General features: G+C 40.9%; 1 protein-coding gene across 2 annotated transcripts in view; it reads right to left on the reverse strand.

Annotated features, from left to right (window-relative positions):
- hdac4 (histone deacetylase 4) overlaps positions 1–26423 on the reverse strand; it is a 167250-nt gene that overhangs the window by 22149 nt on the left and 118678 nt on the right. For both annotated transcript variants that reach the window (XM_047370300.1, XM_047370301.1), the window contains 14 exons: positions 25579–25685; positions 23891–24010; positions 23383–23596; positions 22354–22568; positions 19505–19786; positions 15688–15874; positions 14584–14717; positions 13885–13987; positions 12244–12290; positions 9339–9446; positions 7066–7121; positions 6888–6975; positions 4832–4951; positions 4650–4747 (listed from right to left, as the gene is read on the reverse strand). In XM_047370300.1, coding sequence (XP_047226256.1) covers positions 4650–4747; positions 4832–4951; positions 6888–6975; positions 7066–7121; positions 9339–9446; positions 12244–12290; positions 13885–13987; positions 14584–14717; positions 15688–15874; positions 19505–19786; positions 22354–22568; positions 23383–23596; positions 23891–24010; positions 25579–25685 — 1879 coding nt within the window. The remainder of the gene's footprint in view (positions 1–4649; positions 4748–4831; positions 4952–6887; positions 6976–7065; positions 7122–9338; positions 9447–12243; positions 12291–13884; positions 13988–14583; positions 14718–15687; positions 15875–19504; positions 19787–22353; positions 22569–23382; positions 23597–23890; positions 24011–25578; positions 25686–26423) is intronic.

Here is a 26423-nt window from a genome sequence, read left to right on the forward strand (position 1 = left end):
TTTTCTTTAGAACTTTTTACTATTTATTCATGCCATTCATTAATTCCTTCAAGTTATGGAAAACAATATAAAAGACACTCCAATTTTCTGACACAGAAACTAACTGAGAGCATGCTCGAAGTTTTCCCCCAAGATCTGGGGATCTCTGGAAAGATTTTCAGAGTGTAAATATGGATTGGCACATGAGGTGCCTATTCAATATGCAAATATTGAATTAAGACATCCAAATCGTCCACACTGCAAGTAAATAGTCTGCAGTGAGACAGTGGAACATGAAGTGAATGGCTCGGCGAGTCAAAAAAACTACGGTAGTCTGAGCCAAAAAAAAACCACGGCAGCACTGTCTAATATTTTCTCACCAAACGGAGCAAAACAATCTAAAAATCTAAGTGTCAGTGTGGACAGCTCCTACAAGTAGCTACATCACTAAGGATTTTCTGCTGCTTTGCACCTCCCATTCATTTCCAAGCTGAGTTTATGATGAGAAACAAACTCGAATAAATAATGATTTTTAAGTCTAAGGTGTGTCTGTACGGACTGGATACCCAGAGATTAACAGAAGAGATTATGCAAAGGCACACTTCATGCATGCTTCTATCACTTACTGTACTAGGAACCCAAACAACAAAAGAATTGTTTTTCTGGGTTTTTCCAAACTTGTCTCACTTTGTCCTGATTCTGTTTCCCTTAAACGTCAAACATTGGATGAAGGCTTTAATTATACAAAAGGAAGGATAAATATTGTAAAAGAAAACACAAGCTATGATTGCTTTGGAAGAAGTTGTGTTTGTGCAATTTTTGAGCTTACTTTAAAATCTTTTTGTCTTTATTTTGGTGTCAATGGGCAGGTTATCGCCATAACTGCCAGAATAAAGGTATTGTAGTGTTTTTTTTATTGGAAATCCAGAGATGCAAAGTAGATCCAGAGTAGTTTATTTAGGGCCCTGAAAGAATAAAATCTGATCTCAAACCAGTGAACTTTTAAAAACCAAAGAGCAACAGTATTCGACCCTTTAGAAACATGTGGGTTTAACATAATTTAGCAGGTATGATTTGGCTCATGAACAGCCGGCCTCTCCAGATAATAAAACAAGAGTCTCTCCCCAGTTCCCTGTGGAATTACTCACTTTTTTTAGGTTTCTGGGATATTTGGGCAAACAGCATTTTTATGAGGTCTCTGACTGATGGAGTACCACAAGGTTCTGTTGTAGGTCCCCTGCACTTTGCTGACCTCAGGAACATGGTGCCGGTTAGCTGGCTGTGGACAGGCAGCTTGCCCTGAACTCGGGAGGCCACAGGGTTTTCCATCTCTTGCTTACCACCAAATTACAGCCCTGAGCTTTGCACACCCTCCATCACAACACAACACTATAACATACACACAGCTGGCGAAAGGAGAGGCAGGAGATAGCATTACAAGGTTTTCGGGAGTCCCAGACAGCAGGGATACACGCAGCGCATGCGTCACTGTGCTCCAGCGAGCATGTGGCAACATTTCAGGGTTAGACGTCATGCTTAGGAGATAAACGAGTTTCATTGAGAAGGACTATCTGGAAAGAGAACACACACAAAACTGATGATAGTTCTGCAGATATGTGAAATAATCAGCCCACATAAAGCCACAGCCTTGGTCTATTAGGATATGAGCCCTAAAGGACCCCGCATTTAATAAAGGCAGTCAGCCACAGACGCTGTTAAGGGAAAACCTTGACTACCAAGGACACCTAAACCACCAGGGGCTTCCACACCTCCTCCTCGCTCACCCTTGAGCAATGTGCAGAAACAGGTCTGGTTCTGAAGGAGAATACTGCTGGTGTCATCTGTTTCGCCCAAACACCCCCACCCCAAACTCTAGAAAAATATCCTGACATTTAAAGAAATAAAAAGCCGTGGTAATCAATTAAAAGCTTAGCAAAACAAGGAAGCCAGTGGTTTCTGAGGAGCACTAATTGGGTGTGAATCAGAGGCTATGTATGCAGAGATGAATAAAAGATGGAGGGGAGAGTTTACGACCCAGGCGTAAGCAACGGGACATCCTGAGAAAAACGGTTACAACATTCAGAGCAGTCGGCTCTCTTTCAATCTGATTTTACTGTGATTAGAGTCACTTGTCAGTTATGCAGCGTCATCTGTTGTTTAGTGTTGTTTGGTTTACCCAGCAACAGGTAAGCATTAGTTATCTGAGGCCTGTGTTTGTGTGGATAGAGAGTTAAACATAATGTTTACTAGTAATTGGATACACAACCCAGAAAAACAAACCTAAAAATCAATTCAGCAGGGTGTAGGTTATAAAAACAGTCAAAGCTGACATAAAGATCATGACATCACTGAAGTTATATTTTCATAACGTTATCAGATACGTTCAGCCTCCTCCACCCTTTGAAAGTTCGTCTGAAGGAAACATAAACTGTCCAGTAGATGCAAGTTTGCATCAAACCAGCAAACCAAAGGTTAAACGGCAGAGGTTGAAGGCTTTCCCTCTTCGTTCATAAAAAAAGAAGAAAAAAAAAGCAGAGAAAGAATGAAGAGAGTGAAAAACTCACACACGCACGCTTACACTTCAAAGCCCTGTCATCTGCTGCTGCAGAGAGCTGTTCTGAATTAAATTTAATTCTCCTGCTCTCTTTTCTCGCCAAGTTCATGGTAAAGAGGGAGATTGGAAGAGAGGAGGAGGAGGGGGAGAAAAAAGGAGAGAGAGTCGGTGCTTCTGGTTTTCATTAGGACCAATTTTCTTATCTTTTTTCTCTCTGTGCTTTCTGGAGGCTCACACTTGATTCCCTGTAAATGCAACGTGGCGCAGGCCAGCAGAGGAATGGAGAGGTGCCGGCTGCAGGGCACTCACCCCCATCCGGGAGACAGAGGGGGGAGGAAAGAAGCAGGAGAGTCGAGATACACAGATAAACAATGGATTGAAAGTATCATGTTTTCTGTTTGTGCTTCCACACAGCATCACAAAAGTATTCATACCCCTTTAGGTCTTCCTGAGTGAATACTTTGAAGAACGACCTTTCTCTTTCTTTTTTTTTCTTTCAAGCTCAGTCGGACTGGATGAAGAGCACCAGTAAACATCAATATTCAAGTTTTGCCAAAGATTCTTAATTGGATTTAGGTCTGTACTTTGATTAGGCCATTCTAATAGATGACTGTACTCTTATTTTAACCATTCCATCGTAGCTGTGCATGTTTAGTGTCATGGTGTTGCTGGAAGGTGAACCTCCGCCACAGTCTCAAATCTGATCTAAGCACCTTCTTCCAAATGTTCGCTAGCCGTAAACTGCGAACAGAACTTCTCTCGCCTTTCTTTCAATAATGGCTTTTTTTCTTGGTACTCTTGCATAAAGATTTCTGGAGAGCACGGCTTATAGTTAAGATGTCGACAGATTTTCCCATTGAAGGTGCAGATCTTTGCAGTGCCACCAGTTACCTTGGATGCTTCTCTGATTCATGCTCTCTGCGACCAGCCGGCCAGGTTAGGTGGGGAGCCATGTCTCGGTAAGTAATCACTGACATGTCTGTTGTGTTACTTGGTCTTCATGATGCTGTTTGTTCACTCATGTTCTCTAACAAACCTCAGAGGCCAGAAACAGAACAGCTGCACTTATACCAACAATAAATTACACACACTAATTAGTTGACTTCTAATGTTTCTTTGGGGGTATTATTAAAGTGAGGTGTCAAGACACTTTTTAGATTTTTTGGAAAGAATTGTATCCTTTTCCTTCCACTTCACAGCTTTGAGCTACTTTCTGTTGGTCTACCACATAAAATCCTAATAAAATACCTTGAAGTTTGTTGTAGCAACATGAAAAAATGCAAACGGTTTAAGAGGTATAAATACTTTTGGATAAAAATTCAAAAACCTGTCTGTAACACAAACTTCAAAAGAAAACCTTTAGTGCCGATGTTCTTTTATCTAATTTTTTTAAATGTTCCTCATTGATTTGGTATTAACATAAATGTATGGTAACCCAAAATAGCTTTTAGCTTCAGCGTTCCAAACATGTCAGCAGTATAAATTACATAATATATCACTTGTCATCAGATGGTATGCAGACAGAGGGGTTGAAAGACCGGGATCAGACAGAAAGGGAAGAGTGAAAAGGCGGGTGAGTGAGAGCAAACAGGGCTCTGATGTGCATCAACAGGCTGAGGTGTGCTTCCTGGAGATTGCGTGCAGAAGGCTGTGATAAGACGGTCAGGCCGGTCAGTTTGATGCTTCGGCTTCAGATCAGATGGACGCACAGCTGAGAACATGGATTCGCCTTCAAAGAGCCCTGGAAGGATTCCAGTCCCGCCGCTTTCAAGATGCATGAATCCAAAACGGGTAAGCGACATCTACAGTGTGTGTGTGTGTGTGTGTGTGTGTGTGTCTGCATGTGTGGATGTGTTCAGGGTGAGCTGGAGAAGTTTTATATTTAGCAGCCGTCAGGTGTCCAAATAGAAGTCAGGCTTGGCACGAGGACAAGCCCCCTGCCTATTCAACGGCTCCCAGCAGATCATTCATTTATAACTTGTGGTGATTTTTTTAAAGCCAGTGCCAAAAATACTAAATCCTACAGCTGGCAATTCTTTGTTTTTCTCAGAAACAGATCCAAGAAAAAAAAATTAAAAGCAACTCAGTAAAGTTGAAGGTAATGTCAAGGATTTACCTGAAGGCAGCTAGATACTCTGCATCCCCCATGGGAGGTTCAAGGCCTCCAGTAAATGCCATGTTCACGTTGAAGCCCACACCTGCACCGCTGCCCACCTGTGGAGCATAAACACGATTTAATGAGCAGAAATCTAAAGAAACCTGTGGACAGAGAAGACAGCGAAGACAATGAAAACAGACCTCATCAGGTGCGCCGCTGCCTGGGAAGAAGTTCCCATCGTCATAGCGATGCAGAGATAAGTACATAACACTGGGGTCTGCGTAGAAGGCCTGCTGGGTGCCATTACCATGGTGCACATCCTGGAATGAGAAGTGTGTAGGTTAAAGCTTTTTGACTCCAGTGGAAAAAAACAATCACTTATAATAACAGATTTAAAAGAATCTAGCTGGCATCCTTATGCTGGGAAGAAAGGCCTTAAACAAATCTATTATAACAATAATTTTTTATTACACCACCATAATCTCACAATGAAGATTTTTAAATATCCAGCCTTTAATGCTGTGACTCATTTATTTACATGCGACAGGGAAACATAATGAACATGGTTAAACATAAAACAGTGAATGTGACAGAAATGACATGAATGATATGCCATCATACAATGACTAATAATAGCACTCGACCCAGGCAGATGCCCACTGTCAAGTATGGAGGAGGATCTGTAATGCTGTGGGCCTGTTTATCTTCTAAAGAGCCTAGAAAACTTGTTAGACTTCATGATTGACAAAACCTCTTTGAATACCAGAACACTTGTTTAAATAAAACCATAAACTGTGAATGATATTCTTTAAAGAAATTAAAATAAAATAAAAATATTTACTTCTGTGGGAGCTGAAAAAATTGCTTAATTTGAGACTTTTTTTAACATCTTCACCAGAGCGGAAAATAAGTGTGGACCAAGGACCCTATTGAACGGTTGCCATGGTAGTTCCCACCTTCTCTGGGATGGGTTATGGGTTATTTAAGGATCACGTTGCAGAGCTTGGTGGGCATTCAATAGTCAAGTACTTGCTGCACCTACAGTTGGACTAACTAAAGACCAGAGAGAGCAGGTGCCACACTTCAGCTGTGGCTTGTTGAAATGGTCACAAGGCTTCAATAAACTCTTCAACAGCTGCTCACTCTCGCCAACAACATGGCATCGGTTAAATGATCTCATCTTCTGTATTAAAACACAAGATTCTGAAAAATGTCCCTTCAGCTGGAGGCGAGCAGCATGACAACGAGGCTACGCTCCATCTGTGACAGACAAAGAGGAAATGAAAGGGACCTTCAAAGGGCTTTAGGGAATGACCATGGCCAGCCGAGGAGTTACGCTCCTGGACAGGAGGTGGCCTTTGTCAGAACTTTATTGAAAGGAGAGGATCTGACCCGAAGAGTGGGAAGGAAGTGCTGTTTTTGATTCCATTCATATTAATGAAGTGTTATAAAAGACCTGCACAAGTTGGTAAAAATGTACTTAGCAATCATCAGACATGTTATATATATTTCTTTATCTCTTAGTGGTAGAAAAGCTACAAATTGTGACAGTGCCACCAGTGATTTACATTACTGCCCGTAACTCACAGTGCACCTTTCCTCTGTTTGTTAAACTTAAAAACATTCTGGCAGAACGAGATGCTTTTGAGAAAGGTTTTTATGAAACTACAGGTGCACTACCATATAAGGAGCAATGTCACATCATATGGAAAACCAGAGCTGAAGGGTTAATGCTCTTACTTTCCCCAAAGATCCAGCCTCTCAAGAATTCACAACCCAAGAATGAGGACGGTTCATGCCTCAGCAGTGACAGATAACCTGAGCGGTGAATCAGCAGCGAATAAAGAAGCAGGAAGCCAATCAGGTTAAACAGTGTGTTGTTTTAAGCCCTTGCTCTTGCTATGTATGTCAAGAAAGCGTCCTGAAAAATAAATTTGGACAACCCTGACTAGTAAAACTTTACTGCACAGTGGGCCTTTTAGCTGCTTCCCTTTACTGCTGCTGTGTTTTACATACATGTTTTCTGTTGACAGCTGCTGATGCATCAGAGTAACAATGACGGTCGGAACTGGAGAACAAATTCTTCCTGAATGCTGCAGAAGTTTTACTCTTTTAAAATACAAAGTTGAGATTCCCCACAAGTAGACCGGGCTCAGCACAGACAGCTTTTAAATCCTGAGTAGGGAGCCGATCAAAGGTTACTTTTCCATATAGAAACAACCTACTGTTCTCACTGTTTCTGCAGGTTAAACTCACCCAGTCAACTATGAGGATTTTGCTGACATTAAGCCTCTGCTGCAGGAGCTTGGCTGCAATGGCGACAGAATTGAAATAACAGAAGCCCCTACAAATTAAAAACGAGACAGTTTTATCATATTTAAAATATGAAACCAAACCCTTGTTTTTCCTTTCAAAAAATATGACAACTACTCACATGGGTGTGCTCTCCTCAGCGTGGTGTCCAGGTGGTCGAACAACAGCAAAACCGTTCTGGAAGGAGAAGCAAGGTGGTCAGGATGTGACAGATACGGTCCTTAAAATTTAGAGGGATGGCCTCCAACTGCTCATCAGAGAGCAGATGTATGCATTCAAACATACTGCAGCACAGACTGATTTGGGTCAAATTCTGGAGGTACCACTCAACTGTTGTGGAAGTCTCGCATTGCTTACTGGGGACAGGAGATAGACATTTGTGCTGATGCATAGCGAGGCGAGTTGGGCTAATGATGTTGAGTCAGCTGCTGGGCATTAGCAGCCAGTCGGATGATGACTGTGGCGACAAGTTCCTCAGCTGGTTGCAGGACATCAGCATTTTAACATTTGTACGAATATTGGAGTAGATGTGAGAAAAAGAAGGAAGGGGGTTGCTTCCCAGTGCATAAATCGCCACATTGAGACGAGGGAATAGGCATGGAGAGCGACAGATGTAAGGTGAATCCCTGAGTGTGTGTGAGAGAGAAGTTGTTGGTACAGGTGGAACTTCGCCTGTGGAGGACCATCTACATTTGAGTGAAAACTTAAGTAGGAATGTGTGTACACAAGTTAGTCCATACCCTGGAACTTCAAATGTAGCCGTTTCTCTTTCAAGAAAAACATAACTTTCCATTTCATTTCAATCTGATATCGCCAAGCGCTGAGCAGAAGAACAGATCAGACCCACAAGGCGAGGTTTCAATGATCTCTGTCCCAGGGAAAGAACTATGTGGGTCTCCGCATGGCGTGCTACTGTCTCACTCTCAGGAATGTCATTAGTCTGCGGTGTGTTGGTGCTAAGTTAACACTCTGTGCGTCAGCTGCTCTGCAGGTGGCCTCGGTGTAATACTAATAAAGCAGGCCTGTTAGTAGGGCCTGCTGGCGTTTGCAGAGCCTGCGCGCGGGTCTCCCTGCTGGGTTCAAAAAGTAAGCAGCCCCTCCCACAGACCCTTGGAGACTGGCTGGGAGGGGGGTGCAGCATCGCAGGGTGGGGATGTCTGTCTGGAAGGGGCTAATGATGGAGCAATGGTGTGACTATGTGCAGCATAGATTCTGAAAAGATGCTGAAACCATGTTACCCCAGGTGCACAAAGAGAGTGCATTATATAACTAAGCATTTAAATAAGCATTTGAAGACTCTTAGCAAAATGCCTTTTTGTTTTCTTCGTTGCATCAAACTGTTGAAACCCCACAAAAAACAATATTTAGGCTGAAACAGTTGGACTAGCATTTAAACAATCAGGAAGTACAGTTTTCATACAACAGAGAGAAAAATGTAACTGGTGCTGGTTATACTTGGACAGACTGGACACAGACAGGGCTTTTTAGAAAAACATTTTCCACATCTTTGTTCAGATGTAGGTACCACTCACATCCGGAACCAGACCAGTTTTATTTTACATTTTAGAACATTGTTGGAGTAAAATTAATGTGACTGCAAATTAACAGTTAAATATGAAGCTGGGTGTGTATTGCTTTTCAGATTGTAAAGTTCAGATTGGACAATGAAACTGAAACACCTGGTTTTAGACCACAATAATTTATTAGTATGGTGTAGGGCCTCCTTTTGCGGCCAATACAGTGTCAATTCGTCTTGGGAATGACATATACAAGTCCTGCACAGTGGTCAGAGGGATTTTAAGCCATTCTTCTTTTATGTTTTTTGGATACAATCCGGGTTAGCACCCGAACATCCCCTTCAGACAGCTTCCTCTTGCATCCACAGTTAATCCTGTTGGATGTGGTTCGTCCTTCTTGGTGGTATGCTGACATTACCCTGGATACCGTGGCTCTTGATGCATCCCAAAGACTTGCTGTCTTGGTCACAGATGCGCCAGCAAGACGTCCACCAACAATTTGTCCTCTTGTGAACTCTGGTATGTCACCCATAATGTTGTGTGCATTTTAATATTTTGAGTAAAACTGTGCTCTTACCCTAGTAATTGAACCTTCACACTCTGCTCTTACTGGTGCAATGTGCAATCAATGAAGACTGGCTACCAGGCTGGTCCAATTTAACCATGAAACCTCCCACACTAAAATGACAGGTGTTTCACTTTCATTGTCCAACTCCTGTATTTCCAATATGTTACTTAGAATTTTTATTTATAAATAAATGTATTAAATTTATCATCTTCCCTACTAACATGTATCTGTAAACTACCATAACTACCATACCACAGCATGAGGCCCAGCACCAGCAAGCAGTCAGGCAGAACTTAAGTCCAAACACACCTTCAGCTCTCCTGCCGCTACTTTGAAAACCAGCTCCACCACAGAGCCGACGGCCAGACGAGCCGCTGTAGACGAATGGATCTCATTCCAGATTGTGTCGCTGTCCACCTGCAAACACACAAATTCAAGAATATTTGTTGCTTAAATGGAAAAAAAACCGCTAGGGTTTCATTATATATATAAACCACAAAATGAGTTAGAAATCTGGAAGTTGTGCTGTACAGTGAACATATTTATGAGAACTGCTATAAAATGGTGGATTTATTTACTTTGTTTTTTTTCAACAAAAAGTCTTCCAGCTTGATTGTTCGTGCAGCACATTTGTGTTGGAAGACGCTAAGCCTCAGGTTGGCGATTCAGAGGTCAAAACTGATTAATGCTGAGGCACACCTGGCTCTCAGCCACTATACGCACGCATGTACATGCAAGCTTTTTAAGTCAAGTGGAGCACAATGCGCTCGGTGATTGATTATACACAGGGCTGCACAGAGGATAATATACACTCCCTCCATCAGTCGTGGTAGATACTGCAGGCAGATGGAGCGGGTGATAAACAGAGTGAAGACGCGGGCGAAGAAAAGAAGAAACCAGAAGGTCTGCGTGTCACACGTGCAGATGGCAGAAGGAGAAGATCTGCGAAGACCATCCGATGTAAGCTCTTCCAGTTTCATTATGTTAGCTTTACCATACAGTTAATAGCCTCTGCTAAACATCAATCTTTGCCATTTATTCAGCTGCTCAGTCACACGACCAATCAGCGGCCAGCCCTAAACCCGGTCGGCCCGTCTTTACTCCCATCTCCAGTGATGGACCTCATCAAGTGTGGATGATTGCTCCATAATAACATCCACCGAGAAGAAAAGCAGGTCTTTTTAGTTGCGCCACGAAAGACACTGTCATGAAATGAAACTGTGAAGCCTTTACTGAGGTCTAAAGAAACACGACACAGGAAGGAGTAAGAGAGTGGAGCTGCTTGGGTGAATCTAAGGGATGCAAAGTGAATGAAGCATGTTGGCGATAGGAATAATTTAATTGACCCCATAATTCAATGGCCTTCAGCAGCAATGATTTAAAGCAGTAATTTTCTGTGCAGCTTTGTCTTTCTCTAAAAATGTTAAAGAGAAATTTTGGTCAACTGTTCTTCATGAAGCATTTTTTGCATGACCCAACATCAGCCATTCGATTAAGATGTTACACAGATAAAAGTCATATTCATATTGAGTTTAGAATCAGTATAAGCCCAAACCATTAGAAGACCAACACCTTACTTGACATCTGATATTAGCTGCTTGTTCTGATACAACCCTCAATGGCGGCGGCTGACACCCCATGGTGCTGTGCCTTGTGATACTTATCAAACCGGTTCTATTCAGATGTCAGAGTTCTGTTTTTTAGATTTATCTCTATTTTAGTCTAATCTATCCAAAGGAAATGATTCCAAGAGTTTTTTGGTTCTTTCAGATGCAACTTTGCAAGTGCAAAAGACAACGGACATCGGCCACGCCACACGCTCTTCAAAAAATATGTTCTGAAAATGGCTGAAATTTTGTCTAATTCTCTCGATCTGTTTTCGTGAGCTGGATGCATCATCATACTGTATTCAGAAATGGCTTCATAAGCCTTTCCAGATTGATTGGTGGCATAAATTGCTTCTCTAAATTCATTGCTGATATCTTTCCATCCTGGCATTGTGTTCACACACAGCTATGTGCTTCAGACCAGACAAATATCAAAACTCCTGCTTTTATAGAGGTGATCGGACTAATGATGATCAATAAATCATGTGCATTCAAACAGCAGCACCTGGCTCTTACTTTCCCTCTTCAAGCCAACGGAAGCAGCGTGACTGTGTGTGTTATTAGTCCAGACAATGACTGAGTGAGAAACCAAGCGAGAGAAAAGGGAAGTGAATTTTAAAACACAAATCAGTGTAATGATGCTGTTTTGAACATGAATGAAGGAGACAATTTATTGTTTCCCATGTTGATGTTGCTTTCAGCAGGGAATTGAGGCGATAACTGTGCAGGAAAAAGCTGAAATGGGAAGCTGTGTCAGAGCTTTAAAGGAGAGGGAATAATGAAACGACGGATCTCTGCAGTCTGACAGACTAATTTCAGCCCCCCCCCGCCCACCTTTCATTTGTAAGCATATGTGTGTTTGTGTGCATAACTTGTGAGTGTATTACAGGAAGACAACAATTTGATCCCATTTGCCATTATAAAAAGCAGAGCAGCATGGTACTCTTCAGCTCCCTTTTCATTCCAAAGTATAGAGGAAGTGAAATTTAGCAAGAGATAACCTGGAGGTACGATTAGGCTTGATAGGCCTTAAAATTATTAACCGTGTGAAAAAAACAACAGGAAATATAAAGTTTGATTATTTTGGTTTTAAAAAGAGAACTCTCAGAGATGCAAACATGCACCGAAATCACCACGAGAACACACAAACATCCACAAAAACACAATCACCGAATCCGCCAGCACACACACACGCACACAGAGCTCCAAACATCTGGTTATAATTTTAAATGCAGCGGAAAGGCAAGTAACAGCTTTTGTTTGCCTCTAGTCCTCGAGGGCGGTGGTTTTATATGTGTGTGTGTGTGTGTGTGTGTGTGTGTGTGAGAGACACAAATTGGAGCATATTTGAATCCGTGGGCAGAGAGAGAAGAGCGTGGGCGAAGGCTGCTGGGATGTCTCACTAATATCAGATGATACTGAAACTATTTGCTGAACTCCTGAGTCAAGCACTTGATGATCAGATGATCACACTTCTGCAAAAACATGACAGCCTGTCCACTAAATCAAGTGGCATGGCTTAAAAACCCAGTTAGAGAGAAACATCACCCACATACTGCAAGTTAAAACGTTTTAATTAGACAGCGAATGTTTGTAGAGTCACTTACCCCGATGCCTCCGCATGGTAACCTCACAAACATGGGGTTCACAGAACCTGAAGGAGAATAAATGGATTTAAGAAATGAGATGGGGGTAAAAAGGAAAAAGGTCAGCAGGTGAAAAGGAAAGTTTTGGGCCACAAAGGCCCAAATGAGCACATGACCCGCTAAAACGTCACATTTGACTTTCTGACCTTATCTAACAGCAAGAGTACACAGGGTGGATGCTTTAATTTGAACAGGGCAAGAAATAAAGATCTCATTGACCTCACAATCAAGGGTCTCCTCTGGGATTAGACCAGAAAGGGTTCTGTTCTGTCACTGAAGGTCAATAAACAAAGATTAATCGGCTAATTTACTTGTACTCCAAACAAATGTTTGGGAATGACGACAACTTCTTTCAACAACCCTTATTCTGCATGTCAGAGTAACTGGTACACAGCACCCCCACACTTACTGGCAATCGTGGTAAAGATATATAAAAAGGCCTTTTTAATGCAGTACCATAAACTCACACTGGAAAACGCAACCTGTAATTTGTGATGGTACCGTCACAGGATAAACGTGGGTCTTCATCCAGCCTTGTTTGTCACAGTTCCCCTTGTTTGAAACTTTTTAATTGTCGTCCTGATCGTAGATATTGACACCTTTCTAGCCATTTCCCTATGGACCTAAATGTCGTGTTTTCTTTCCGGTTTTGAAGAGTGAAGAGAAATCATGTACGATTTTTCAAAAGTTTTCTTGATACTCTGGTCAAATGATCAAGTAAAATATTTAAAAAACTTTAGCTACTTTTATTTTACATAAACTTTTAGGGGTGCCAGTGAGTGTGGCCCCAGTTAGTTAAAAGGAGAAAATGTCTTTATTAATGTGTGATTTTTACCCCACATGATAAATGTACTCAGCTTAAGCAATATTTTACAGTTTTCAAGTTGAGATAATGCTGTGGCTATAAAAGGTACGTTTATTTTCATGTTTTTAACATCATAAGTAGAAGCTATTTTCACCCTTCTACATGTAGTAGTTTAAACATTAGCACGTTTTCTATCATTCGTAGCAGACTTTGCTGTTTTAATCACAGTTTGCATATTAATCCCAACGATGTGATCAGTCTCAGAGTATCTGGTAATAAAGCCGTGTAAGAAGATCTGAACTCTTCCTCTGGTATGAAAGTTAAGATCACCACTGGGATCTGCCCCATCGGTTTCTGGATTATAAATGTATTTAATCTCACACACACCAACCTCTCTGGCTCCATCTGCACTTTGAGCTCAGACTTAAGTGACAAAGCAGCTTATGTGACTTTTAACTTAACAGCTTTAGAGGGTCCTGACTTTATTGTTACACATCCACCACTTTATTAGATTGGGCCTTTTGTTTCAGGGTGGTTTAAGCATTAAAACAGATTCTTTCAGCAGAAACTGTGGATTAAAAGCATCTAAGATGTAGTGGTGGTATATTAGCATCAATTTGACAAAGTTACAGGACCTTTTGTTGAGTGTATTACATTTAGCCACAATAATAATGTTTTGTTTTGTTTTAGTGACACAGTCACCAGTAATTTATTAGATTAAACTAAGGTTCAATCTTTTCTGCAGGTTCAGGAGCAGAACGAGTGTTTGAATGCACTGGTGAAGATGCATGTCTTACAGTCTAGTTTCTGTCGCAGCGGGTTGGTCCCGTACAGCTGGACGTGGGCCTCAGAATGGACCATTTGTAACTCCTCTTGTGAGGCCTTCCTACCACGGATACACTGAAAAGAGAGCAAGAATCGGGTTTGAACATGGAACCTTTGATTTTTGATGAGAAGCAGATATGTGCAGCATCAATTAATATATGACTAAATGGTATCAGAAATACAGAGTAACATGCTTAAAACCTAAACTTTAAAGTGTGTAGGTTGGGGTATCCTGCTTAAAGCCAAATGTCAGATAACCAGATTAACACTGCCCTCTTCTGGTAGAAAGTTGTAACAGCAGCTCTGTCTCTGCTAATCGACATGATTTAAAAAAAAAAATCTAAATTGTTTCTGTTTAATTTTGCTTAATGTGGCAAATTTTGCCTAATGTGGCAAAATAGAAATTTTATAGTACTATTTGGAAAGCATCCTCACTCCAATACAATCATCCTTGTCATCTTCTTCTCATGTTAAAAACTAATAACCTAAAAACTATTAATAATTAAAATGCACAATATACACCATTTAAATACCAAAATAACAGAAAGAAAAGATAGACTAATTTAAAACTTAAGTTTTTATTACATAAAGTCAATAATGTGATGCATGTATATATATTTGATATACATATCCGATTGTTTTCTAGTTCCTCAGGCCAAAATCGGACTCACCTCACACTGAGCCCTGAGGCCCGTTTCCTGCAGCCGGGACCAGATACTCTGAATACGACCAGCATGTTCTGGATGAATAGTGGCGTTGCCGCAGATACACTGATGTTTCTGCATCAAGGAGTCATACACTAGACCTGGAACATGAAGAAAGGCATAAAATACTCTCCATTTATGACACCAATTAAGTAATAAATTCCAGTGTTTTTACATATCAGGACACAAATAACTCCTCTGGTCTTCACCAGGTTGTAAAAGAAATCTAAACCGACCCTTAAGTTCACAAAAACACAAAACAGATTCAATATGTGTAGAAAAAGCCATTAGCAGCCATAAGTGTTATTCTTTATGGCTTTTAGTCCCTCTCACTTGAATGTGAAGGAATGTTAGTCCACTGCTCTTGTTCATGGCTGCCTTAATGATTGAAAGATGCAAGGTCATGTGACTGCAAAAGCCCCAATCATCACACCTCCAACACCATACCCCATAGCTATCTAGGGGTTTCTGCACTGAAATGTTGTGGTTCTTTTCTCCAAACATGAAGCTATGCGTTGTAGCTAAACTTCTCTACTTTGGTCTCATCGGTCCAAAACACATAGTTCCAGGAGCTTTGTGGTTTATTCAAATGCAAATGCAACTTTGCAAAGTTAAATTGAGCAGCCATGTTGTTGTTAGGGTGAAGAGGTTTTCTTTTAATGAAGCCGCGCTGGTTCAGATGTTTTTTAATGTAATATTTAACAAGCTAACAGAGGACAATTGAGTCTGAGGTGGAGCTGTAGGGATTTTTCTGAGCATTGCACGGCCTGACCTCAGGGGAAATTTACTGGGATTTTTTATTTTCAAAACTTGTGATACTGATGACGATTGGTTAACTGATGCATTTAATTAGCAACATTTGGCTGTTACTTTCCCTTTTTTAAATCTTGTTGAAGCAGAAAGCAAGTACTTTACCTTTTTGACTTCCTTTCTGATGACTACATTATAACATTATACTGTAATTGTTTGTGTTTTTGTACACTTAAAGGTTAGACACATGATTTTTCTTATGTCCTGATACAAAAACACCCTAGAGACTGTATTTAGGTGGGACTGTGTATTCCTACTGACCTGTAGTAAATCGATGCTTCACTGGAGGCTCCTGGACTACAATGGGGAAGGAAGCAGAGGCTGGAGATGACTGAGTCCTGGACAGAGGACGATGTGCAGCAACGCTGACTGGTAACCCGGCTGCATCCATGGAGGCTCGGTAGCTCCTCAGCTGGTGGATCCGCTGCTGCTCTAAGAGCATCGCCTGCTGCTCTCACACACAGAAACACTCTTATAGACTCTGCATGACAGCTGGACTGCAATACATGTCTCATACCAGAAGGGGGCACCATACACCTTCACATTACAGATAACCGTTTAATGTTGCACAGAGGTTTTCTGTTGTTTTGTAACAAAACAAGTTTTTAGCTCTACATACAAGCAAAATCCCAAATAATGTTTGTCTATAACCCCTGGATTTTCATGTTTGATGAGAGTGTGAATGCCTACCAAGGAAAGAATCGAGTAACCATCGATCATTCAACATTTCTTCGGAAATTACTTAACAGCTTTGGATGAAAGTGACTAAAAAGTATCTATATTCACCTCATGTGAACATTTTTGTTCCTTTTTTCGCTCTCAGCCTAAGTGCTGCATCGCAGTGATGGGCGTGTCTGCCTGCACTACTGTACGGGCGCCATGGTGACAGTGAGAGGAGTGCCTGATTGAATTTGGCTGAACAGAAAACAGGGATGGGCCGGACAGATGAGGACGCCCTGTTCTGATTGCCTGGGAGCGTGGTCACAAATAGTCTGAGTAATACAGAGATTAGGAACGTACGTTGGAGAGATCCGAGAACAAATAATGCTGAGCAGGAAACATTGATGACAGGGTACAACAGTAGTTTGTGTGGGTGTGCAGTATTTATATTCCATACTTGCTTAAGTCAGAGGACAACTTAACAGGAGGAGTGTGTTGTAATTTTACTATTCCAGCTGCTGTGGTGTACTGCTTTGTTTGTGCTGTTTAACAGAATTAATGTTGGAAAGAGAGGAAACAAATGTCCGTTTGAATGCTAAGCGGATGGAATGGGACTTGTTAATATTTGTGAAGTTTTCAATCCACCATGTTCACAAGCTTTAAAGGAGAAGCACTACATTGCTTGCCTAGACAAGAATCATTCATTCCTGAAAGGTAAAACAAAAACCTACATAAAGGCATCTTTTAGCTACAATGGCTCTGCTATGGCCTTCCTGAGGACAGGAGGGAGGCTGGGGGCAAACTTCTCCTATTTAGCTTCTCATTGAGTCCTAAAAACGGATTTACTTATTTACTTTTCCATCCATCCATTCATAAACAACAATTTTTAACTCCCCTGGGAATCTTCAAAAAAATGATAAAACCAGTGAAAAACATACATTTTGAAAAAAAAATGTTTTCATTTACATTTAAAAATAAATCTCATAACTTATTTCCTCTGGTGTTCTGATTATATACAGGTCCTTCTCAAAATATTAGCATATTGTGATAAAGTTCATTATTTTCCATAATGTCATGATGAAAATTTAACATTCATATATTTTAGATTCATTGCACACTAACTGAAATATTTCAGGTCTTTTATTGTCTTAATACAGATGATTTTGGCATACAGCTCATGAAAACCCAAAATTCCTATCTCACAAAATTAGCATATCATTAAAAGGGTCTCTAAACGAGCTATGAACCTAATCATCTGAATCAACGAGTTAACTCTAAACACCTGCAAAAGATTCCTGAGGCCTTTAAAACTCCCAGCCTGGTTCATCACTCAAAACCCCAATCATGGGTAAGACTGCTGACCTGACTGCTGTCCAGAAGGCCACTATTGACACCCTCAAGCAAGAGGGTAAGACACAGAAAGAAATTTCTGAACGAATAGGCTGTTCCCAGAGTGCTGTATCAAGGCACCTCAGTGGGAAGTCTGTGGGAAGGAAAAAGTGTGGCAGAAAACGCTGCACAACGAGAAGAGGTGACCGGACCCTGAGGAAGATTGTGGAGAAGGGCCAATTCCAGACCTTGGGGGACCTGCGGAAGCAGTGGACTGAGTCTGGAGTGGAAACATCCAGAGCCACCGTGCACAGGCGTGTGCAGGAAATGGGCTACAGGTGCCGCATTCCCCAGGTCAAGCCACTTTTGAACCAGAAACAGCAGCAGAAGCGCCTGACCTGGGCTACAGAGAAGCAGCACTGGACTGTTGCTCAGTGGTCCAAAGTACTTTTTTCGGATGAAAGCAAATTCTGCATGTCATTCGGAAATCAAGGTACCAGAGTCTGGAGGAAGACTGGGGAGAAGGAAATGCCAAAATGCCAGAAGTCCAGTATCAAGTACCCACAGTCAGTGATGGTCTGGGGTGCCGTGTCAGCTGCTGGTGTTGGTCCACTGTGTTTTATCAAGGGCAGGGTCAATGCAGCTAGCTATCAGGAGATTTTGGAGCACTTCATGCTTCCATCTGCTGAAAAGCTTTATGGAGATGAAGATTTCATTTTTCAGCACGACCTGGCACCTGCTCACAGTGCCAAAACCACTGGTAAATGGTTTACTGACCATGGTATCACTGTGCTCAATTGGCCTGCCAACTCTCCTGACCTGAACCCCATAGAGAATCTGTGGGATATTGTGAAGAGAACGTTGAGAGACTCAAGACCCAACACTCTGGATGAGCTAAAGGCCGCTATCGAAGCATCCTGGGCCTCCATAAGACCTCAGCAGTGCCACAGGCTGATTGCCTCCATGCCACGCCGCATTGAAGCAGTCATTTCTGCCAAAGGATTCCCGACCAAGTACTGAGTGCATAACTGTACATGATTATTTGAAGGTTGATGTTTTTTGTATTAAAAACACTTTTCTTTTATTGGTCGGATGAAATATGCTAATTTTGTGAGATAGGAATTTTGGGTTTTCATGAGCTGTATGCCAAAATCATCCGTATTAAGACAATAAAAGACCTGAAATATTTCAGTTAGTGTGCAATGAATCTAAAATATATGAATGTTAAATTTTCATCATTACATTATGGAAAATAATGAACTTTATCACAATATGCTAATATTTTGAGAAGGACCTGTATCTTTGGTGTTGAGCTCCAGGTTTTGAGGCAGGAAGGCCTCCTTGCCATCACCCTTATCTTTAACTCTCTTCACACATTCTCTATCAGTTGGGAATCTGGTTGACTACTTGAAAACGTTAATATTAATTCCAGTTAGAGGAAACATGTTTGTTGAATTAAAAGTATTAATGTCAATTCCTAAGATTTTATATATATATTTTTTGCTTGTAACAATTTGGTTATTTATTTTTTTCGGACGTTAGTTGATGCCTTTATTTTTATCCATGTTTTCTCATTAATTGGTCGTACTTGTTTATATTTGTAAAATTTGATTAGTTCTGTAATATTCTGAGCATGTATCATATTTCCAATGTTCCTCATTAGATTTATATTTATATTATCTGACTAATTGAGTGGGTTTATTGTTCTGTCTTGCTATTTTGACACTCAAGTGTTCTGAAGTTCGGAAATGTTTCTTATTCTACAGTTCATCTTCTCCACAATGAGTTTTCTCGGGAATAAACCTTGTTGTAGCACATAGCAGCTTTCAAAGTTCTTCCGATTCTCTAGTGACCAGACATTTAAATCACTCTTTCTGATTTAAAAAAACAAAACCGAACAGTCATAATCATATCTAAGTCAATCATTTTGCAATTAAGATCAACCAAATATCTCCCATCATAAGACACTAACTAGTCTGAACAATGATGGCTTCGGACTAAATGCAGATAAAACATTTTACATTGTGACGTTCTCTCTTCTTAGTTTCCATCTTTGAGTATAAGTTTGTCACACCCACTGATATCTCACCTGTTTGAACATGAAGTCCTGCTCAGGCTGTCTCTCCCTCTGATCCAGTTGTTCCCTCTCCTCTTCCTCTTGGAGGTCTGGAGGTTCCTGCTTAATGATCAGACCCCGTATCAACCCTGTTTCTGGCCCAGAAGAAGTGGATGACGACGACGAAGATGAGGTGAGACCCTGGTGCTCCCTGAGCTCCTCTTCCGTCTCCTCTGGGTGACTCTGATGCTGCCTACCTGGCACAGAGGCTCCGGAACCTGCAACTGACACCTGGTCACCGGGCTTGGACATAATCTGGAGAATGAGGAGACAAGAGAGGTAAGGTTTGGATCCGATTTTAGTCTTAAGGGTGCTTGAAATAAACCTGGTACACCTGGAGAGAAAAAATTCCCTCAAACATCTGTAAGGAGCTACAAAAAGAAAGTTACAAGCGTTATTTAAAAGTGGATCTCTTGACAAAAAACGAAATATACCTTTTTATGTAAGATAATATTTGACAATAAAATGCATCAAAAAAGACATATATAACAACTACGTGTCCACCGATAATCTTTCCAATCCAAAAATAGCTGATCGATGAGGCCAAGTACAAAAACACAGGAGACCTTGAGTTTAAATCAACATAACATTAAACAGACAGAGATAAACCTGTTCTGTACTCTGAACCCCAGACCCAGAAATAAACTTTCTCTATAACCTCAGATTCATGGACACGGGTTCGATTGAGAGCCTTTTTGTGTTCCCCTCTGTGCACCAATTATTACTAGAAAAGTCCACTAGAGGGCATACTAGAGTCGGAATATAGAGAACTCCCAGGAGGTGAAGTTTGGGAAACTAGAACAGGGTGTAGTTTACTCAGCAAATTCAAGAATCTTAGCAGTTACATACTCTGTCTTGTTTATATGAAATGTTTGCAGGACGTGCAAAACACATCCTCCAAACAGACAAAATATGCGAGGAAAGGCTCCTAAGAAGTAATTAAAGGCAAATGTGTTTCTGGCGTAAGTCAATTGTTTGTTCTTCACCCTCTGACGGAATCCTTTTGCCTGTTTGTAATTTGATTTCTAAGGTCACCTTGTTTGAACTCAGAAAACTGAGCTAAGGGGCACGAGGGAAAGAAGGAGCGAACTGCAGGAACTGTGGAGGGGGGAATCTTGTAATCTTGTTGTGGCAGCTGTCCCCGTCGCTGTCGTCAGAGAACTCAACCTTGATGTGCAGGTCATGATTGGACTGGACCAGTTTGTGTGCAGGGATCGCATACACATCCACATAAACACACACACACACACACACTTGGTTGGCATAATGCCCAGGGAACAGTCTATTGACGTCAGAGAACAGGCTCTTGCCTCATCCCAGTCCCCTTTCTCCAAACAAACTAAAAACATTCAACCAGTGCTGCCACACTGATTCTCACTCTTCTTTTCTTTCATGTTCTGTTCCCTTTTTCTCATCCAACCCCCGTTTTTTTTTTGCCCCACTGGACAAAATAGTTGCTGGGATATGAAGCATAAGGGGGGCAGGCATTAAATAAGCCTGTTAAATAAGCTGGAAGATGAGGACTGCATGCAGGGGAAAGAGGAGGTGATTTTATACACAAACACTTAACACTCGTTGACTCAATATATTCATCTCTCTAACAGGCCTGCACTTGCACATCAATCTCACTTGTAATTAATGGTGGAAAGCAAGTTCATGTTGAAGGTTGTTCCGGGATCGACTGCTTTAGTCCCACAGCCCACCTCCTAACCCAACACCCCTTGTTATTGCTACCTTGACTTGTGCCCCTACAAATAGAAAGGATGCGGATGAGTTATGCTTTAAGTTCTGGGAAACATAAGGGACACAGTTTGGACAGTTTGCAATGCAAACCAACTCCAGTTTTCCCAGTGGAGGAAAGTCTGCATCAGTCTGCAGAGTTGCAGTCAGACGGCAGGGCAAGTTGGAACAAAACCAGTTAGTGTCAGAGGAGGTGAAGAGTGGAGTCTGCAAGTGTGTGAGAGGAACCGACCCAATCCGACCTCAATCGCTGTTAAACATGTTTGATTTTTTTTAAGGTGGATCTGAGCGTGGAGAAACAGCATTGAGACCCTTTAATCCTGCATAAAAACAACCTTAAATTGCACTTGATGTTCACTTGATTAGGTTGAACCACAACAACCCTGAGTCTGGATGCAGAGGGAGCACCATGCAGCCAAAGAACAACATGTGATGGAGCTTATTCCTTGAGGAACATTAGAACACATACCCATTCTGCTACGCCGCATCTCTCTGATCACACCTCACACAAACACAGACTTCCACAGTGATGCATTGAGTCATATTTCCTGCCTGAGCTTATATGGAGGCAGCTTCCTCCTCACGCAGGGTTGCCACGGTACCGAGGAGATGCAGGGACACGGGCACACAGAAAATAAAAACAGACTAAAGACTTGTTGATTGATGACTGATTCATCCTGCTTATGGCAGATAAGATCGAGCACATTAACTGAATCTTTTGCAGGTGATTTAAATGCACTTGTACATATAGTGTCGTGTAAAAGCCTCCAGTTAATTCTAGGTAAATGTTGCTCCAGAAGAGCCAGTTTCTGCTAATGCAGTCTTGTTCACATGTTCTTCGGGCCATTTAAAGGTCTCTTCTTTCCCTTCATGTTAAATATGAGAACACTTCAGAGAGCCTGGAGAACTAATTTGATTGGGAGGAAAATACAAAGAAAGTTGAAGTGATGGAATATTGTCCAGGTCCCTTTAAAAACCAGTGAAACAGCAATTTACTGAAGCTGCACAACTACAGCTTGCTGATAAATCGGTCCTGCACTGGTGTTTAAATGCTTTTTGATAAAGTGCACATGGTGAGATACCTTATTGATGATGTGCTGCTGCTGCTGTTGGAACAGTTGTTTGTGCTTTTCCAGGAACTGCTGGTGCTGTTGCTGGACCACCAGCTGCTGCAAGGCCTGCGCCTGTCCACACGGCTGCTGGGGCAGCGGGGCCGACTGGGTTCTTCCCAGTGGACGGTGGCCCCGCACGAGCTTGGAGACGGTAGGAGATGGGAGAGGCAGGCCACCCAGACCAACTGCGGCAACCACATAGAGAAATTAAAAAGCATTGTTACAAGTATTTAATGCATGAACACTTGTTGAGTTGCACTGCATTTCAGGGCCAGGTAAAAGATGGAATAAAACTCCTCCCAGGATCGTAAAGCCAAATATACTTGAATTTAAACTGTGAAGGTGCTTAAAAATGAAAGATTTCATCATCAAAGTTATATTGTGTCAGAAATTCTGATTCAGAAAAAAATTAATAAAATTCACCGCCACCTCTAAGCATTTCTTTATGCTAACTTTGATGATAATGGCTTACAGCTAATAAAAACTTAAAAGTCAGTTTCTCACAAAACATAAGATCAACAAACCAATACATAATTGCAAGTTAACGTTCATTGGTAAATAACCTGTATGCAAACATATGAATGGAAAGTTAAGCGGAGGGAAAAAATGCGGCAGAGAAAAATCGCAGAAGCCTCATATATAACTGCTGCCTTGAGAAGCAAACCCCATTTCAAAAGTTTAGGGGGGATTCACAGTGTGTGGAATACAGCTGGAGTCAGAGCTACAACAGCCACCACGGAGAGATGAAAACTATCACCCTCTGTGGAATAAATCTACACAAAGTTTCACTTTTTCTCATTTGAATTACTGAAATAAATAAACCTTTTACTGATTGTCTAATTTACTGAGATACACCTGCATTTATCATTTTACCCAAAACACGTATGTGTATTAAACAGGGAAATAAATACAAATATAGTTATGGCAAAAAAATAAGGATGCATGCTTTTAAGATGAAGAACAAGAAGGTTTTGTAAATGTCTGTAAATGACTGCTGACCCATTGAGTTGTGACTCTGCTCCATTAGCACCATGTGTTGGAGGAGGGGGTTGTGACCAGCTGCGCCTCCTATAGGCCCCTCCCTGTCCAACGCTGAAGTGGCCAAGTAGGACGGCAGGTGGGAGGTGGGCAGAAAAGCCGGGGTCAGTGGAATGCCCGGCTGTATTGCTGGCAGTGCCAGATGACTCTCGCCATCTTGGTGTCCCGATACCACCTACAAAGAGACAGAGTAGGAAAGAGACGTGAAGACGAAGAAGAAAAGAAGGAGGCAGACAGTCGGAGTGGGAGAACGGTCAAATGTGACATGTGGGCAGTGAGATGGAGAAAGATGGAAAGGGACGCTAATGCCAAAAATCTGATATACTGTACACCCACTTGCCGAAAATACAATTCAACGACTGCTTCAGCAACCAATAATTCAGCAAAAAGCTAAATCAGTTTCCTTTTTTCCAATTATGTTTGTAGGTGACATGCATGGGTCATTAATTTTTTGAATGTGTATACTCACAGAGTTAGCAGGGCCTGTGGCAGGCAGTCCTAAAGTGATGTTGGGCAGAGAAGGTGATGTGTAGAGAGACAGCTGGCTGATTGAACCCTCCCTGGTAGCCAGCCTCTGAATCAAAGAGGCCTGAAATAAATCAGATAATACTCAGTTAATAGAAACCTTACCAGTTATTTACGTTCACTTTATTGTTTTGAAGAGAACTGAAACCAGAAAAGAGGAGTCTGCTATTTTTTTGACTTCTCTAACAGCCAAGTGTACTTCTTTACATTTAAAGAAAAACGTCTTTACAAAGAGTCCAAAAGTGATGCTTTAATTATATCCCTGAAAGGTCACTTCTTCGGTTAACGTCTCTATTATATCTTATATATATCTTATATAAGTACAATATTTTACATAAATACTGAAATAACTCAGTTGGCTTCATTCAATGAAAGAAAGTCTTTAAAAAAAAATAAACACAGTTTTGGATCTTGAATTTTATTTTAAAAAATATTTTTTTCAAAACGTAATATTCATATTTTATTTCACTCAACGGGGAACTGGTTTGTCTCTTTGGACTAAAACAGGTTGTTGCCTCCAGGTAAGGATGGAGAAGAGGTAAATACAGTACACCTTTAAGAATGTGGACTTGAATGGGTTCAATTTAGCCTCTTTGTTTTACCTGAGGTTCTAGCAAAACGTAGAACATCACTGATGTATTTAAAAATTCCTCTGCAATATGTACTGGCAAACTGGAACCATAAGAACATTTTGAAAAGACAAGACAGTTGTTGACTGATTTAAAATTATTCCTTAGAAAATGTGGAGATACAGTGAAGATGGACTAGAGGTTTTACTGAACGGGACTGCCTAGGACTTTAAATGTAATATGTACGTAACAGACAGACCTTCCTTGGACAGCTTATTACCAACTGACCTTATGTGACCAATTAATATTGACTGTGATATAGGAGGACTGGATGTAATTGGGTCCAAATCTGACTACATGACTGAAATGTAGAGGAAAGAATTGGATTGATCTGAATCTGAATGTGCAACCAAATTGGATTTGATGTTATTATGATTTGGAACTGTTGGACACTAATCCAAACCAGCCCATTTCCCCATGATTGGCTCTGACAGGTTTTAGGCGGGCCAAATAGTAAACAATCTGAGTTTTTTCTGTCATGTTCACCAAATGCCACAAATGCAAAACTCCCCATTTCTGCCTGTCAACAAACAGCAATTCATCTGATGCAATTAGTTTTAGGTTTGGTAAAAATCAAATAAAGGTTAGGGACAGAGCTGAGATAACTGTTGGATTTATAAGTTCTACCAGAATCGAAGGCTATGTTGCAAAGAAAATGTGACTGAAAAGGAACTGGCTACAGATGTTATGATTAAACGTGCATCAGCTGCTCTGACCTGCTGCAAAAAATGTTGCTTTATTCTAGAAACATTTATTAAGAGAAACAAAAACCACAAAAATTATGATTTTGTAAAATATTATAAAACATGAAGAATAAGTCATGAGAATTGTTTCCTCCAGTGGTTTTCATTTCTTGGTTTTAGTTTTACAAATGCATAGAAAGTAAAAATATAAATATTAATAATATTATTATAATGACTGTCTGGTCACTATAACTATAGTGTGTGTGTGTGTGTGTGTGTGTGTGTGTGTGTATGCATACATGTGCAGCCATGCTGTTTACCTCTCCTGGGCTGCTAGAGATTGGGAGGCCGTTTTCGCTGGGGATGTTACTGGAGCTGTTGTTGGGGGAACTGGGGCCAGAGCCTGGTGCACTGTTGCATGAAGAGTCTGTAACACAAACAGCAAAGAAATTGGTCGACACAAATGTTTTATATGCTAACAAGCATCTAACTGTTGAATAATGAGTTCACCCTGAAATAATCCGACTTTTAGAAGCTAAACCCAAATATTATAAATTATAGTATGAAATGTTTGGAAAATGATTCAATTTAAACCAATATGTCACTGGATATCAGGCTGATAGACAGAATCTAATTACTGGGGTTCCCTGCGGACTATCTGCTGAGATTGCTCTGCTTTAATAATATTATCATTGTTTAGTAATTTATCCTCGGCACGTCACAACCTTAAATCAACAAATAATAATAACAGACTTTATAACTACAGTGATGGCACTCAGTTACAATATAAAATGGTTTCATCATTTTAAACAGGCATTTATGTTTAGCAATTGGTTACCTTGAGCAAAATGCCGTTGATGATGACATCTATGACTACAATTTGTGATTTTTGCGGTACTGGATCAGGATTCTGATCAGATTATTTTTGAAAGCTCTGAATTCCTAAATAAACTCAACTTCCAAAATGTGTTTTATCACCAGCCCCCCATGTGGCTGCCATTTATGCAGCCAGTGTTTTAAACCCGGTTTTTGTGTGCAGGGCTTGCATAAGTGCATTCATTCATGAACAAGGTTTCACAGCAAAATTGGGTTTTATCTAACAACCCAAGTGATTTTTTTACCTTTTACAGTGACATTTACAGTGAAGTGTGACAGTACTGGTTGC

Source organism: Girardinichthys multiradiatus, chromosome 7 (assembly GCF_021462225.1).
Source record: "Girardinichthys multiradiatus isolate DD_20200921_A chromosome 7, DD_fGirMul_XY1, whole genome shotgun sequence".
Classification (NCBI taxonomy): Eukaryota; Metazoa; Chordata; class Actinopteri; order Cyprinodontiformes; family Goodeidae; genus Girardinichthys; species Girardinichthys multiradiatus.